Source organism: Microtus oregoni, unplaced genomic scaffold, assembly GCF_018167655.1.
Source record: "Microtus oregoni isolate MIOR12 unplaced genomic scaffold, Mior012 000070F_ref0000104, whole genome shotgun sequence".
Classification (NCBI taxonomy): Eukaryota; Metazoa; Chordata; class Mammalia; order Rodentia; family Cricetidae; genus Microtus; species Microtus oregoni.
In genome coordinates, this window is record NW_024543977.1 from 8,154,872 (window position 1) to 8,173,185 (window position 18,314).

Below are 18,314 nucleotides of genomic sequence, written 5' to 3' on the forward strand. Positions count from 1 at the left end.
GGAATGGAACTATTAGGAAGTATGGCTTTGATGGATGGAGAGTGTCACTATGAAGGCAGGCTTTGAGGTCTTGTATGTGTTCAAATCACTCCCAGTGTCTCAGACCACTTCCTGTTGTCTGCAAGTCAAGATGAATGAATATCAGCTCCTTCTCCAGCACAATGTCTGCCTGCACAACACAATGTCACACCATGACGATAATGGACAAAATCTCAGGGAATGTAAGCCACCCCAATTAAATGTTTTTCCTTTATAAGAATTGTCGTGTTCATGTTGTCACTTCACAGCAATTGAAATCCTAACCAAAACAACTTCCCAAGTTTCCATTTCTAATCCTATTCTCCCCCCAGAAAAAAAACCTAGGCTCCTTGGAGACATGGCTACTTGAGGAATAGGACAGATGAGCTGATGCCCCTTGGCTGTCAGAGTAGGAAAGTACTAGACAAGCCCACACTGACGGAGGCTTTCAAAGGAACTGACAGAAAGAACTTCCAATGGGCAAAGCTGGCCTAACTGGGGTAACAACATAAAACAGTGCTGGATTATAACCCTAAAGTCAATACCAACAATGAACAAGTGAATGAATGGGGAGGAAAGGGCAAGAATCCAGGAAACTTACACAGTTGTTTCACCCTAGAGGGGGAGGTGAGCAACTGATAGACAGAGGAATGTCAGCATCAGCAGCTCACAGTAAGACCCTTTCCCATGATTTCATAGGTGCTTACTTCAGTTACTGACTAACCAAAGCACATAACTTCCATCCCTTTGTGAGAAAAACACAAGACAAATTCAAACTCAGGGAACCTTACAATATGCTGACTAGTGTCCCTCAAAGTCACTAAGGATGACAGTCAAACCTAGAGCAGCCTAACAAGTCACAAACTTGTGTAGCTGCTCTAAATGACAGCCTGGAACCAAAGGGAGAGGGGCCATGAGGTGGGAACTAAGGAAACAGGAGTGGATTTTGGTTGGAGTCAGTGTATATGTATCAGTTCATCAATCAAAAGGAGTTTGGCACATGAATGAATGCAGAAGGCTAAGAACAGGAGAAGCTGGGTGTGTGGTACACTGCAACCTTCTACACAACCTTTGTAATTCTAAACTTAAAATAAAAATTGGATTATTAAAAATTTTAAGATGAAATCAACAGGTCGTTATAAACCAGAAAGAGAACCAAGAATATGCATGGTACTCATATATGGTAAAGGAAAAACAACAAACTTATGTGGAAAGAATAGAATATAGGGTCATTAATTCTAAGATGGTTGACAATCTATGTGAGAAAAGAAGGTTATCTCTCTGCCTCACTCTGCATTCAAACTGCAGTCAGGTTAAAATTTCATGTGTAAAAACCAATCTTTAAATTTATTAAAAGAAATCTTAGAGAATATATATGGTCTAGGGCAAGGGGAGACATACTTAAGTTGAAGGGGGTAAAGCAATAACCAAGATGTGCTTACCTGATTTTCGACTCTCTAAATGAATTGGGACTATTTGAGGGGGAGGTTTAAAAATAAATGGCACAAAGAATTAATATATAAAATACAGGATAAGAAATTCTGCAAGTCAATTAGAACAATGTAAGACAGCACAATGGTTGAAAACAGGCTTGAATAGACATGTCCCAGACAGGAAAGTATATTAAACAATGGAAATATGTTTCACAGAAGGAATAGCCCACCTTTAACACTTTGTACCCCATCAGATGGCAGCAACTACAAAGATTAACAGCACTGAACACTGGCAAGAATGGCTGGAATCTCTAATGCACTCCATACATGACTAACTGGCTTAACAAGTCTGCAAATTAATTTTATAACATTATTATATGTATGCATCTTTCCTGCCCAAATATTTACAACAGGAGCAAAAATCAGCACTTTGCGTCATGCATGCTTACAGCATGTGGATCATGACATTGTGAGTCACATGAAAGAGCATGAGTCTACAGACAATGCAGCTATGTCGGCAGATATGTGAATAAACATGCATGACACACTGTATACATTCATATACTCCCTGCAAACAGCATTTGCTCTACATGGTTACAGAACAGGGCTGGGGATGTAGCTCAGAGGCAGAGTACCTGCCTAGTATACACAGGGTTCTAGTCCCAAGCACTGCAAGAGGAAAGAAACAGAATAATACAATCTGTGGCATATAATAAAATCTGTGAGGTTTGGACTGTTTGTTTTAATAAGAGTCAAACATATGTTTTTCTTGTGCCACTGATCAAACCCTGGGCCTTACACAAGCTAACCATGCGCTCTACAACTGAGGTACATCTGAACTATGAGAACACTGAGCACACGCAGCTCATGAAGAATACCTACCAAGGCGAGAGAAGTGAGACTGAGGAGACGAGACTCTTTTCATGGTGTACTTACAAAATGCATTTTCTTTTCTTCATTAAATAAGCAGAAAGAGGAAGATAGATGAATGCTAAGATTGTTTCATTAAAAAGCATTTGTGGAGGCTGAGGAAATAGGTCAGAGAGTAAAAGTGCTTTCTGTGTAAGCACAAAAACCTGAGTTTGAATTCCTAGCACCCACATAAAAAGCCAGATGTGGTTCATGTGTGAGTGTGTGTGTAGTGCATACATGTGAGTGCATGAATGTGGAAAGGAGACAAGAGGATGAATAAGGCTTGCTTGCTGGCTACCCACAGCCTAGCCCCATGTTTGGTGAGAGACCCTACTCAAAGGAACAGGACACCGAGGCAGCCTACATCTTTCTCTGGCCTCCGTATGTGCATAAGTGCACACACCAAAACACACATCTGGAAACCACAAATGCACATGGCATTTTCCCAAGTGACTATAACAAGTACAGACACTAAAGTCAGATGCCTTTCTTCTGTGATTGGGCCCATGGCCATTTGTAAAACTCTAACTTTATTCTCTTGGAGACTCAATGGCAAGATAATATCAACAATGTTGCTAAGCAATATGACATGAGTACTTCAACTACACCAGTACAGGAGATCTACCCAGGAACAGTAAACATACAATGCACACAGCCCATTGTGGCATCTGTGCATGCACTGACCTGGGAACAGTCATGTCTTCTACACCTAACTCAAATCTTCAGGCACACGGGTTCGAAAGCACGAGAAAGCAGGTGTCACAGCCAGGACATTTGTGCTCTAAGTGACACAGATATGTGGAAAAGCTCTTTATAAATTCCATATTGTCTATGCTATTTTCTGTGAATGACGGCGCTCAGTTATAAACGCTTATTCTCACCAGCCTGTGAGCTAAACCTCATTAGCAATACTTTGCTATCAATTAAGGTAACACAATCTTGGTGAATAGTGAAGCATAAAATATACTGCACAACCGCAATGCATTGATGGCTAGAAAAATTTTAGCTATAATTACCCTGTCACCACAAAAAGTTCAATTATTCATTTTACATAGTTCAACAAAACACAGAACTAAATAAAAACTAAAAAGAAAATATTTAAAGGAGTTGACTTGCAAATTAACATCCTGGGGGATTAAAAAAAGAAACTAGTTTAACAGAATTTAACAAAAAGTAAAACTTCCAACAAACAATAGTCCACAGTCTAAGTCACTAGGAGGGGAAATGGCTGCAGACGGACAGAGACAAGCCAGACTGCTCTTGCAGAGTGAAAACAATGACATCTGGCAGAACAGCAACTGGACAGGGTAAATGTGGTGCCCGTGACTGGAATGGGTGGGGTGGAAATGTCCCTGAGATCAGGACTCCGTGACCTCAGTGGCATACGGGACACTGTTTCCAGCTCCGTTATGTTGCCACTTCTTTAAAGGAGTCTTAAAACTTCCAGGCACAGCCTGGGCATGGTGTCGTTCACAATGTTCATTGACCTCACGAGGCTGAGGCAGGAAGACTGTGAGTTTAAAGGCTATTCTAGGATACACAAAGCAAAACCCTGTCTCAAACAAATCAAAACAAACCCAAAGTAAATGTTTGCACAACCTATTTCCCACCCGCATCATTCTTTTTTTGTCTCTTTTGTGTTGAAAATTAAATCCAGTGCTCACGTACATTAAAACATACACTCTAGTGATTTCAGCCCTAGTCCCTCCCCCTTATTTTGAACAGTTCTAAAACACACCCAGAAATCCATATTCGAGCAGTGCTGATAGCAAGAAAGCTAACTGCTAAACTGGACCAGAAAGGAGATGTTTTTATATATGTGATGTGTTTTATGTCTTACTCTGGTGATAGAGTAAGAGAATAAAAGCAGGCAAGCCATAGCAGAAGTCACTGCAGCTGTGGTGTTGTGCTGTGGGAAGAGACAGGTTTGTAAACCTCAAAGTGAGGTTCTGCCTGCCAGAGGCCCCTATGGTACCTCGGAGACCCCTTGATGAAGCCACCATCACCATGTCTGAAAAAGAGGTAAAACCTTCAACTGAAAAATTAGGGGATAAGAAGAAAGGAGAATACATTAAACTCAAAGTTATTGGACAGGATAGTAGTGAGATACATTTCAATATGAAAATGACAACACATCTCACTGTCAAAGACAGGGAGCTCCAGTAAATTCACTCATCTTCCTCTTTGATTGTCAGGGAATTGCTGATAATCATACTCCAAAAGAACTGGGAATGGAGGAGGAAGAAGATGGGACAGAAGCTTATCAGGAGCAAACGGAGGTTATTTCAGGGTTTAGATAATTCTTTTCTTTTCCCCCTTTTCCCTCAATCCTTTTTTATTTTTAAAAACAGTTCTTTTGTAATGTGGTATTCAAAATGAAAACTAAATACTGGCACTCCATCTCTTTAGAAAATCTGGTAATCTGAACTCTAAGCGTTCAATATTCACTATTGGTTGTTTTTGCTATGTTGATTTTTGGTGATTAGACCTCAGCTCCCTTAATATTGCCCTTCTTATTTTAAAAAATTTCATATGTGCACAGAGAGGCCACCCATTTCAAGACTGTGCATTTTCAGATTTGTGATGATAAAAAAGATTGACCAATGGGAGCTTTCCTGTGACTTTCCAATTGGCCCTGAAATTCCAGCATGCAGTTGCTTCATTCCTGGACTGTGGTTTTCAGTGGGAGATGGAAGGTCTTCAGAGACCTGAACTGTGGGAAAATGACCTTTCCTCAGCTTGAAGCTACTTTTAAAATCTGAGGGTCTGGACCAAAAGAAGAGCATCACGTTTGTAGTCAAGATGACAGATACAGTGAGAGTGACAGCTAATTCCAGGATGGCTTCACCGGAGAGAAGAGTATGGCAGGCTGCCTGAAGATCCCAGGAAAGCTGTAATTTCCATCAGCAGTTAGTAGGAAAGTTACTCTTGCAGAAGTATACGCAACAGACATTGCTCGTTTTGATTCTGTTTGTACTTTTTGGCCTCGGACATGGGTATTCAAGGGACATCGTCTGTACCATCTTCATTAAAATAAACAGTATTTGTAAAAACTATAAAGAAGGAGAGAGAGAAAGAGAGAGAGAATGAAGGCAGAGAAACAAAATAGGAAGCAAGAGGTCCGAAGCAAGTATGGCAAACATTTCATGCCTTCTGTTAAATGTGAGGGACGGCAGTGTAGGTGGGAATCACCAGTATTTGCCAGAACACTGGGAATTCTCAAATACTTCATTTTAAGCAATTAAATGCACGGTGTTGTTCCAAAAGCAAGACAGGGTATAGGCATGTGTCACCACCACCACCTGGTGAAGGAAGCACCCTGAATATCCCACAATATTTCTGTCTAATCCAGAGTTTGTTAGGACTTATTTTATGCCTCTCATGTAGGTCATAGAGAAAGAAATATGATTTATTTGCGCCAACAAGGCCACAGTCAGTGGGAACAACACTAATAAGTAAGAATGTAGGGAAAATTGTCCCCTTGGGTTCTCATACCCATTTCTCCAGCAGATCCAGTTGACAGTGCTGGCATGCTGCAGGCTAAAGGTGTGTGGCTGCTCTCCACTCTCTTGCCTTGGGAAGTTCCAGAAAATTCAATGACCTGCAGCCGTCCTTCACGAAAGAGCCGACTGTCTCACTAGTCCCTTGGAAGAAAAAAAAATTAAACATTTATACACATAAAAACCCAAATATCACTAAATCAAACATCACATAACTAATTCTATAAAACTTGTATTGGACAATATACCAGTGATGTGGGATTCCCCTTTGTGTGCTGTGATTACCATTAATGAATAAGGAAACTGCTTTGGACCTACAACAGGGCATAACTTAGTTAGGCAGGGAAAACTAAACTGAATGCTGGGAGAAAGAATGGCAGAGTCGGAGAGAAGCCATAGAGCCTCTGCCAGAGACGGATGTGCTGAAACTTTGCTGGTAGGCCATGACCTTGTGGCGATACACAGATAACTAGAAATGGGTTAAATTAAGATATAAGAGTTAGCCAATAAGAAGCTAGAGCTAATGGGCCAAGCAGTGATTTAAATAATACAGTTTCTATGTGATTATCTCAGGGCTGAGCAACCGGGAACCAACAAGCAGTCTCATTACAACAATACCAGAGAGATCATAATTCTTCTATGGACTTTTTCTGCAATAACAGGCTGATATTTACCAGGGGAGTTTCTGATTTTGATGTGATTTTGAACTGTAAAGATACTGCCACTGCAAGTGTCAAAGCTTCCGAAAAATTCTGACATTTGCTTCAGGGGCTGCTGATGGCACTGTGACCTTTCAGAAGACTCTGTACAACTACTTCCTCTCTCTTACCTTAATTCTAGCTACATTTCCCAGTGTGTAACAAAGACTATCTGAGTTACCAGCAACTACAACTCTGTGTTTCCATGGATTTAATAGTCCAACAGCTGCAAAGTTCTCTACTGCCGGCCAAGCAGATACTCACAGACTTACTTAGCTAGGAGAGCAATGATACAGATCCACAGAAGGGCTAGCAATACCAGCTAAACCTTTTAGTTAAAGTTAGACTGGATATATCCTGGAAAATACATTGCTTTGGATACTGGCATAAGTTTATCTCAAAATAATCAGGAAACGGGACATAGTGAAAAAGCTGTACAAGTTTATCTCAAAATAATCAGGAAACGGGACATAGTGAAAAATAATCAGGAAGCGGGACACAGTGAAAAAGCTGTACAAGGTTAACTCTGGCTTCACCTCTAATCCTGCTGGCTCTATGGTCGTCAATAACTTATTTAATCTTATTACACCTTATTTCCATATGTGCAAATAAAGATAATAACTTAGAACCGCATAATAATTAAATATGCCAAGACAAGCAACAATGCCTTGCACTGAGTAAACAAACAGTAAAAGCTGGTTTGTGATAGTTTGTTTCTTTAATTCAGGTAATAGAATTATAAAATTAAAGCATAAAAGAAAGCAGCGAGACTATAACCCATCCAACCTAAAACTTAAGAAAGAGTCCATCATGTGTTTCACATTTGGATGACTGCAGACAACAACGGAAAGCACATATCATTTACACTTTTGTTGAAATCATAACTATATAATACATTTTAGTGCATTCCCCCTCCCAGTCCTCCATATAGAAAATTCAGTCATTCCAAAGTATATTCTACCATATCTTAAAGACAACAAGGAAAGCAGACGGTGCAAACACTGGAAACTATTCACTTTGATTCCTAAAACTTCTAAGTTGCTGATTCATATTACAGAGTCACGACAAACAAGCTTGCCAGCTTTTACTTGAGAAAAATACAACAGCTAAATTCCAGTAAAGCCTTCCAAATTAGCATTTTACTTGTCACAGTGAAAACTGATATTTGAAAAAGTCCACGATCAAACAGATTTTCTTGGACTTGACTATCTGCTGTAATGTCTTACCATCTGCTTTACATTACACTAAAGGCAAACAGAGAACACACATACTACACACCCATACAGCAGTAGGTATTTAAATTCCAAGTGAAAATGTAACTCACTGAGCTAAATTTTAAAATAGCAGAGAGGGCAAGTCAGGCTTCACTCCTGCCCAGCTCCCATACTGCCTTCTCTCCAAAACTCTTAAAAGGAAACTTTGCTTTGGTCTCATAAATTATTATAACCAGGATCAAGATTTAACTACATAAAAATATTCCTTATATAAGGGGACAGATGAAGTTATTCAAGTCCAAAAAGAACTCCAGAAAAACCACTGATAAAAAGAATACATTGTTAACAGAAAGAAAGAGAGAGAGAGAGAGAGAGAGAGAGAGAACTATTTAAAATGTATAAAGTGTATGCATACATATTTCTAGCAACAGGGCTTTATGATGTAAGCAGATACAGTGCTTGCCATGTGCCTGTACATATATAAGTTTGCTCTTTAGGCCACAAAAAGTCAGAATTTGCACGGCACAGGCTGTCAGTAACCACACACACAGAAATACACAGTCTATACTTTCTACACGATGCAACCTGAAGAATTCAGTGTTTCACATGTATGAACTGCATATGTCACATAACCTAATTAATACTTTTATCAAAAAAGTAAAATTTTATAGAATGAAAAAAACCTAAAACTAAACAAAAAAAATTTTATAGAATGTGGTACATTCCCATTCCAGAAATATTGACAAAAACCTGATATCCCACTTCAAAACATCTTTTTAATCCAGTGTTACCACACACGAAAGGACTTAGCATTTCTTGGATTTTCGTAACAAACAGTCAAAGTTAAACTTGTCCAATGCTGTGCATTTATCACAAAGTGATAGTCTTCTAAGTATATATTATACAACACAATCGTCCTACAATTATGCGTTTTTTAAAAAAAAGTTTTAAAGAACCCTAACTAGAAAAACGCTCAGCATTTTGTGGAATAAAATAGTGTCGCTGGATTTAACTTTAAAATTGGGTTAAATTCTTGTGTAATAATGTTGTTTTCTTTGGCTAAATTGATTGAAAATGCTTTGGAATTCATCAGAACACAGCCGTAATTATTACTGACTGTCGTATGGAGCCGATTTACTACAACACAAAAATACCAGCTGTTACAGTATGTCCTGAGAGGGATTACTGGATATTCTTAAATTGAAGTTCAATCCATCTTTCCATAAAAAAAGAGAAGACCTGAATGCCAGTACCACAGCAGCCGTATCGAGTGCACCTCAGGTATTTACAATACCCAACAGGACCGTTACAGCTCGCCTTTAAAGAGGCTTATTTTTGAGATTTCACTATTCCAGTTGTACCTTGTTTCTATATATCACACTGTATCAGGTTTTCCTGGCATGGATCACGTGGAAACAGGGAACTATATGAAGGTCTACATGCTCACAATGTTCAATTCCACCCAGGCTCTACTCAAAGCTTCTATGGCACTCCTGCCACCCAGTGGCTGATCACAGAACTGCAAGTACTTGTAGGATAACGATGATGATGAAGAAAATCTGTGTGTGTTATGCATTCAAGACACACGAATGACAGTGTCCTTTGCTTTACAGAAGCTTCTCAGTTTCAGGAGGTCCCATTTATTCAATGTTTCCCTTAATGTCTGTGCTGCTGGGGTTATACATAGGAAGCGATCTCTTGTGCCCATCTGTTGTAGGGTACTTCCCACTTTCTCTTCTATCAGGTTCAGTGTGTTCAGATTGATATTGAGGTCTTTGATCCATTTGGACTTGAGTTTTGCGCATGGTGATAGATATGGGTCTATTTTCATTCTTATACAGGTTGACATCCAGTTGTGCCAGCATCATTTGTTGAAGATGCTTTCTTTCTTCCATTGTATGCTTTTAGCTCCTTTATCAAAAATGAGGTGTTCATAGGTTTGTGGGTTAAAATCCGGGTCTTCTATATGATTCCATTGGTCGACTTCTCTGTTTTTATGCCAATACCACACTGTTTTCATTACTGTAGCTCTGTAATAGAGTTTGAAGTCAGGGATGGTAATGCCTCCAGAAGTTCCTTTTTTGTATAAGATTGTTTTGGCTATCCTGGGTTTTTTGTTTTTCCATATAAAGTTGATTATTGTCCTCTCAAGATCTATGAAGAATTTTGATGGGACCATGATGGGGATTGCATTGAATCTATAAATTGCCTTTGGTAGAATTGCCATTTTTACTATGTTGATCCTCCCAATCCAAGAGCAAGGGACTGTCACTAAGACAAAAAGAAAACCTACTGACTGGGAGAAGATCGTCACCAGCCCTGCAACAGATAAAGGTCTGATCTCCAAAATACATAAAGAACTCAAGAAACTAGACTTTAAAATGCTAATTAACCCAATTAAAAAATGGGGCACGGAACTGAACAGAGAATTCTCAACAGAAGAAGTTCAAATGGCCAAAAGACACTTAAGATCATGCTCTACCTCCTTAGCAATCAGGGAAATGCAAATCAAAAACAACTTTGAGATATCATCTTACACCTGTCAGAATGGCTAAAATCAAAAACATCAATGATAGCCTTTGCTGGAGAGGTTGTGGAGGAAGGGGTACCCTCATCCATTGCTGGTGGGAATGCAAACTTGTGCAACCACTTTGGAAATCAGTGGGGCGGTTTCTCAGGAAATTCGGGATCAACCTACCCCTGGACCCAGCAATACCACTCTTGGGAATATACCCAAGAGATACCCTATCATATGACAAGAGCATTTGTTCAACTATGTTCATAGCAGCCTTATTTGTTATAGCCAGAACCTGGAAACAACCTAGATGTCCTTCAATGGAAGAATGGATGAAGAAAGTGTGGAATATCTACACATTAGAGTACTACTCAGCGGTAAAAAACAATGACTTCTCGAATTTTGCATGCAAATGGATGGAAATAGAAAACACTATCCTGAGTGAGGTATCCCAGACCCAAAAAGAGGAACATGGGATGTACTCACTCATAATTGGTTTCTAGCCACAAATAATGGTCATTGAGTCTATAATCTGTGATCCTAAAGAAGCTAAATAAGAAGGTGAACCCAAAGAAAAACAAATAGTTGTTATCCTGGGTATAAGAAGTAGACAAGATTGCCAGGCAAAAAATTAGGAACTTGGGGGTGGGGTGGCACGGGGGAAAGGGGAGATGGGGAGAGAAAAGTAAGAAGGGGAGAATGGGGGGAACTTGGGGAAACGGAATGATTGGGAGAAAGTAAGGTTGGATAGAGGAGCAGGGAATCACATAACTTAATTAAGGGAGCCATCTTAGGGTTGGCAAGAGACTTGGACCTAGAGGGGCTCCCAGGTGCCCAGGGCGATGTCCCCAGTTAGCTCCTTGGGCAGCTGAGGATAGGGAACCTGAAATGACCCTATCCTATAGCCATACTGATGAATATCTTCATATCACCATAGAACCTTCATCTGGCGATGGATGGAGATAGAGACAGAGACCCACACTGGAGTACTGGACTGAGCTCCCAAGGTCCCAATGAGGAGCAGAAGGAGGGAGAACATGAGGAAGGAAGGACCATGAGGGCTGCACCCACCCACTGAGACAGTGGGGCTGATCTATTGGGAGCTCACCAAGGCCAGCTGGATTGTGACTGAAAAAGCATGGGATAAAACCGGACTCTCTGAACATGGCGGACAATGAGGGCTGATGAGAAGCCAAAGACAATGGCACTGGGTTTTGATCCTGCTTCATGTTCTGGCTTTGTGGGAGCCTAGCCAGTTTGGATGTTCACCTTCCTAGACATGGATGGAGGGGGGAGGGCCTTGGACTTTCCACAGGGCAGGGAACCCTGACTGCTCTTTGGACTGGAGAGGGAGGGGGAGAGGAGTGGGGGGAGGAGGAGAAGAGTGGGAGGAGGGGGAGGGAAATGGGAGGCTGGGAGGAGGCAGGAATTCCTTTTTTTTTTTCTTTCAATAAAAAAAAAAGACACACGAATGTAACAACAGCCACTTGGCAGTCCCAGGGAAATGTTGGCGATATTCTCTCCCAGGGAAATGTTGGCGATATTCTCTCCTAGGGAAATGTTGGCGATATTCTCTCCCAGGGAAATGTTGGCGATATTCTCTCCCAGGGAAATGTTGGCGATATTCTCTCCCAGGGAAATGTTGGAGATATTCTCTCCCAGGGAAATGTTGGCGATATTCTCTCCCAGGGAAATGTTGGCGATATTCTCTCCCAGGGAAATGTTGGAGATATTCTCTCCTAGGGAAATGTTGGCGATATTCTCTCCTAGGGAAATGTTGGCGATATTCTCTCCCAGGGAAATGTTGGAGATATTCTCTCCCAGGGAAATGTTGGAGATATTCTCTCCCAGGGAAATGTTGGCGATATTCTCTCCCAGGGAAATGTTGGCGATATTCTCTCCCAGGGAAATGTTGGCGATATTCTCTCCCAGGGAAATGTTGGCGATATTCTCTCCTAGGGAAATGTTGGCGATATTCTCTCCTAGGGAAATGTTGGCGATATTCTCTCCCAGGGAAATGTTGGAGATATTCTCTCCCAGGGAAATGTTGGCGATATTCTCTCCCAGGGAAATGTTGGCGATATTCTCTCCCAGGGAAATGTTGGCGATATTCTCTCCCAGGGAAATGTTGGCGATATTCTCTCCCAGGGAAATGTTGGAGATATTCTCTCCTAGGGAAATGTTGGCGATATTCTCTCCCAGGGAAATGTTGGAGATATTCTCTCCCAGGGAAATGTTGGCGATATTCTCTCCCAGGGAAATGTTGGCGATATTCTCTCCTTTCACCATGAGTTATGGGGATCTGATCCAGTTGCTCGGGCTTACACAGCAAGCACACTCACTTGTTGATCCAGTTGCTCGGGCTTACACAGCAAGCATACTCACTTGTTGAGCTATGTCACCAGTTAAGTAGTTTTATGATTTCTTACTTAATTTGTCCAGCAACATAGTTACCTTCAAAATTATTGCTTAATGTGAACACATACAGTGAAGAAAATAGTAAACTAATTTACTTGGGGATTCTAAAACATGAAAGCATTTTCCCATGTAACAATTATCAGCAACCAGTTATTTTGGGAAATAATAGCCATGATCAGTGATTTAACAGTTATGCTTCCAGTTCTAAATATAACAGAGCAATGAACTAATCAACATAGTTATATCTGCAGTACAAATGTAAATCTTTAAAGGGCAATTTGAAAAATTCATTACTTGCATTAATGTAAGCACACTAACATCTGTTAACATATCTGCAAATCTTCATAATTGTAAGAATATGACAGAGGCCAGACAGAGCTACTCATCACAAATCTGCTTACACAAACTAGTTTGTTGTTGTGGAATAGCAGTATAAGATGTGTTTCATTCATTTATAGTGTGGAATATTTGTTTAATGGTGCAAATATGTGTTCCTTTTTTTTTTTTTTTTTGAGACAGGGTTTCTCTGTAGCTTTGGAACCTGTCCTGGAGCTCACTCTTAATAGACGAGACTGGCCTTAAACTTACAAAGATTCACCTGCCTCTGCCTCCTGAGTGCTGGGATTAAAAGCTTGCATCACCATCACCCAGCATGCTCCATTCTTTATGTTGCATTTGTTTAACTCTGTGAAGTCATGTTACTTTGCCTGCCTAAGATGCCTGATTGGTCTAATAAAGAGCGGAACAGCCATTAGAGAGGCAGGAGAAAGGATAGGTAGGGATGGCAGGCAGAGAGAATAAAATATGAGGAGAAATCTGGGAAGAAGGAAGGAGCAAGAGAACAAGGAAGAGCATGCTAGGGATCAGTCACCACCCATACAACCAGTCATGGAGTAAGGAAAGGAAGGTATACAAAATAGAGAAAGGAAAAAGCCCAGAGGCAAAAGATAGATGGAAACAAGCCAAGCATTGGCCAGGCATTCATAAGTAAGAATAAGTTCCTGTAGGCACTGGTAGAGCCCATATCTAGAGCGTTGATATTGTGTTCAATCTCCAGCACGATGTACAAGCAAACGAACACAGTGTGCACGCTATGCACATGGACAGTCCTCTGAGCATGTCCACAGACCTCTACAGTCTCAAAGACCTTGCCAGAAGCACCCATAAGATTAGAGAAACAGCATTTCTCTCTTCCACTTTCCATATCTGGTACCTCATTGCCCCCTCAGCATAAAACAAGAGCATAAAAGTCAGTCTTCAGGAAGGGAGCATTCTGATCAGTCCCAGCTCAGAGGTGTCTGCAGCAATCAGAACTTACCTTCCACCTTGGGGAACAACCAAGGGCAACAGCAATAGGCTGCATGTTTGGGAAGTCTCAGAGACAGCCCTAAGGCAACAACTCAAAAGGGGGCTTCTCATGTCTGGTGATGGGGATTTTGTTAGGTGGCCATTGACTCTTGGAGGGAGAGTTGTCATCCTAGATGGAAAAATGTATTAAACCTATATGTATATGCATAAATATATGCTAAACTATGCACATTGTAGAGTATGGCATTAAGTAGTTTATAGTGTGGTTCCTTGTGGCTAACAAGGAACCTACCTCCTTCTGCTGTATTTAACTCCTCCCTAAGGAGCTCCCCTTTTCCAATTTCCCCGAAAAGGTCACTTCCTGCCATTCCCATTTACCCTCTTTCCACTGTCTTCTATATTTACTTCCTTAAGAAGCTCCTCTTCTCCCATTTCCCTATGAATATTTTCACCCTGGTATTCTCCTCCCTATTGTTTCTAACTTGCCCCCTCCCCAAATCCAGACAATGGTTCCAGTTTACTTTCCTGGTCTCTGTAGCTACTACCAACTATGTACTCACATCTAAAGATTTGGAGCCAAAAGCCTCCAATAGGAGAGAATGTGTGACATTTGTCTTTCTGGGTCTGGGTTACCCTCATTCAGTATGACCTTTCCTAGTTCCATTCATTTAACTGCAAAGTTCATAGTCTTGTTTTATCACTAAATACTGTTCCGTAGTATATATGTACCATATTCTCAATATCTATTTTTCAGTTCTAGGACATTTAGGTTGTTTCCATTTCCTACCTATTGTAAATGCCGTGGCAATGAACATGGCTGAGCAAGTATCTTTGGGGTAGGATATTAAGTCCCTTGGAGTGGTATAGTTGCGTCATATGGTAGATTTATTTTTAGCTATTGAAAAGTCTCCACACTGATTTCCATAGTGGCTGCATAGATAGCAATTCCATCAACAGTGAAGGACAGTTCCCTTTGCCCCGCATCTCCTCCAGCATTTGCTATTGGTTGTTCCACTAATCTTTGTCATTCTGACTGGGGTAAGATGAAATCTCAAAGTTGTTTTAAAGATTTGCATTTCCCTCGTTGATAGGGATGATGAACCTTTTTTGAGATCTTTTTTAGCTTTCAGGGTTTTTTGTTTGTTTGTTTGTTTGTTATTCGTTTGTTTTTGTCTTTTGAGAACTATTGCTTTGGTCTCATAAATTTGAATGAGTCTATTCAAAACCCAGACCCATTTTTTAAATGGGCCAGATTACTTTTTTGTTTTTTGACTCTGTTTTTTAAGTTCTTTGTATATTCTGTATTAAACCTGTCAGATGTATAGCTGGCAAAGATCCTTGCCCATTCAAAGGGCCTCACTTTTACCCAGTTAGTTATTTCTTTTGCTATGTTAATTTTTTTAGTTTCACAGAGTCCCATTGCCAGTTACTGGTCTTAATTATTGAACAAATGGAGTCTTACTCAGAAGTCCTTCTTTCACCTATATCTTGTAGGGCACTCCTGTTTCTTCTAGTATTTTCAGTGTTTCGGGTTTCAGTTTTAAATCTTTGATCCATTTGGGTTTAGGTTTTGTGCACGGTGACAGATACAGGTTTAACCCTATTCTCATCCAGTTTTCCCAGCACCATCTGTTGAGAATGCTTTCTTTTTAGCAGCATAGTTGTTAACAACATCATGCATTATTAAGGCTCTGAAATTACTTGTACGAATGTTTGGGTCTTCGATTTTGTTCTATTAGTCTACATGTCTATTTTTGTGCCAGTACTATATATTGTTTTCATTACTATGACTCTATATTATTAAGATGTGGAATTATAATCATACAGCATTGTTCTTTTTTCTTTTCCAGATTATTTTGGCTTTCTGGGGTATTTTGTGGTTCCATATAAATTTTAGGATAGTTTTTTTTTCTATTTGCACAATGAATGAGATGAGAAATTTGATTGGGATGGTACTGAGTCTGTAAATAGCTTTTGGTAGAATGGTTGTTTTCCCAATGTTAGTTCTACCAATCCAGCAGCATGGGAGGTCCTTCCATTTCCTAGTACCTTTCTCATTTATTTCTTCAGATGTTTAAAGTTTTCATTGTAGAGACCCTTCACTTCCTTGGTTAAGTTTATTCCAAGATATTTTCTTTGTGTTATTGTGAATGTGACTGTTGTCCATCACCTCCCTTCCTATATGTTTGTTGTTCATGTTTAGAAAAGCTGTTATTTATTTATGCAAGTAGATTCTGTATCTTGCAACACTGATGAATTTGATAACATTTTTAGAAGTTTTCTGACAGATGTTTTTGGATCTCTAATGTATAGTATGGTGCCATCTGCAAATAGGAATAGTTGGACCTCTTTTCCTAGTTCTATCCCTTTAATTTCCTTTTCTTGTTTTATTGCTCCAGCTAGTACTTAGAGGACAATACTGAAAGGGAGTGGAGACAGTGGACAGCCCTGTCTCTTTCATTCCTGACTTCAAATGGATTGCTTCAAGCTCTTCTCCATTTAGGATAATATGGCAGTGGGTTTCCTGTGCATAGCATTTTTTTTTATGCTGGGGTATGTCCCTTTAATCCTATATTCTCTAGGACTTTCATCATGAAGGTATATTGGATTTGACAAAGGCTTTCTCTACAGCTGTTGAGATGATCATGTGATTTTTGCACATTTATATAGTTTATTGGCTTCCATATGTTAGACCATCCATGAATTTCAGGGATAAAGCCAAGTTGGTCATAATGTATAATCTTTTGATTGGTGTTTGGATAGAAAAATTCTGTGGATATCTGTTCAGTCCATTTGATGAATGATGTCAATTCTGATGTTTCTCTCTTTAGTTTTTGTCCAGATAACCTATCTATTGAAGAAAATAGAGTAGTGAAATCACCTACTATTAATGGATTAATGTTACTCTGTGTTATTAATTCCAATAGTTTACTGTTTACTAAACTGGACACCCCTGGGTTTGTTGAATAATATATTTAAGATAGTATTGACTTCCTGATTAACTATTCCCTTGATAAGAATAAAGTGTCCCTCTTTATCTCTTCTGATTAGTTTACAGTCTATTTCATAAGAGAATGGTGACATTTACTATTTCATTGGGTACTTCTGTCCATCATTTTACTCTATCTTTAAAACTAAAATGTGTTTCTTATAGGCAGCAGATAGATGAGTTTTGTTTCTTGATGCAGTCAGCCTGTGTCTTTTGATTGAAGAATTGATGCCTCTGATGTTTAAAGTTATTACTGAAGAGTATATGTTAATTGTGGTCATTGTGTTGTTGATTTTTTGTGGTATTGTTTGTATTCTCAGTTGCATTTTGTGTTTTGATAATTGTGGTTTCATATTTATTACCGCATGCTCTCTGCTATGTTCCTTCCTTTCTTCAGCCTGAAATAAGGTTTGTTTTGTTGTTTATAAAATTTTTAGGCTGCTTAAGTCATGGAAAAAATTATTTCTCCTTCAGTTATAGCAGATGGTTTTGCTGGTTATATTATTTCAGGTTGGCTGACACATCCTTTAAGATGTGGAATGCACAGCTCCAGGCTCCTCTAGCTTTCAAAGATTCCATTGAAAACTCAGCTGTGGTTCTGATGGGCTTTCCTTTATATGTGACTTCCATTTTTCTCTTTTTTGCAGATTTCCATACTTTCTTTGTTATGTACACTTAGTGTTGTAACTATGATACTCAATTGGAGATTTTATTTCTGGTTTTGTCCATTTGGTATTCTGTATGCTTCATATATGTGTGTGTGTTTCCATCATTTATTCCCATATATATATATGTCTTTCCATAATTTGGATACATTTCCTTCTATGATCTTGTTGAAGATCTGGTCTATGTGATTGATTTGGGAGTCTTCTCCCTCATCCATGTGGATAATTCCAAGGGTTTTTTCTTTTTTCTTTTCCATGGGGTTCTACATTTCCTTTGTATTCCTTTCCTATGTTTTTTTTTCATGTTCCTTGTTTATTTAGTCTGAATCTTCTATTTTACCTTCAAGACAAGACCTGATATTGAGTCTTTACTTGATTCATTATCCATGGAAGGCTTTTTCCTTCAAGGTTTCTAGTTGGGCTATTGGGTTTTTCAGTTCCATCTTGATTTCAGCTTGAGTCCTTCTCAGTGTTCTTATGTCCTGATTGAATTCTATTCTCGACTCTTAGATTGTCAACATCATTCCCATCAGCCTCATGTTTGTATTTTCTCAGGCATCTCTTGGGTACTTTTCTTCTTTCGGGTCTTTCTCATTGGTTTCATTGAGGTATTTCATCCTGTCTTCTTTAAACTCCTTAAATCC

General features: G+C 39.6%; 1 protein-coding gene and 1 pseudogene across 1 annotated transcript in view; one reads left to right on the forward strand and one right to left on the reverse strand.

The window, feature by feature from the left end:
* The window catches only part of Mpp7 (membrane palmitoylated protein 7), a 232,795-nt gene that overhangs the window by 160,022 nt on the left and 54,459 nt on the right, over positions 1–18,314 (reverse strand). Inside the window, exon 2 of the mRNA XM_041641578.1 lies at positions 5,859–6,007. Within this exon, the coding sequence (XP_041497512.1) occupies positions 5,859–5,895 (37 nt within the window). The 5' untranslated portion in view covers positions 5,896–6,007. The remainder of the gene's footprint in view (positions 1–5,858; positions 6,008–18,314) is intronic.
* LOC121440703 lies at positions 4,371–4,663 on the forward strand (annotated as a pseudogene).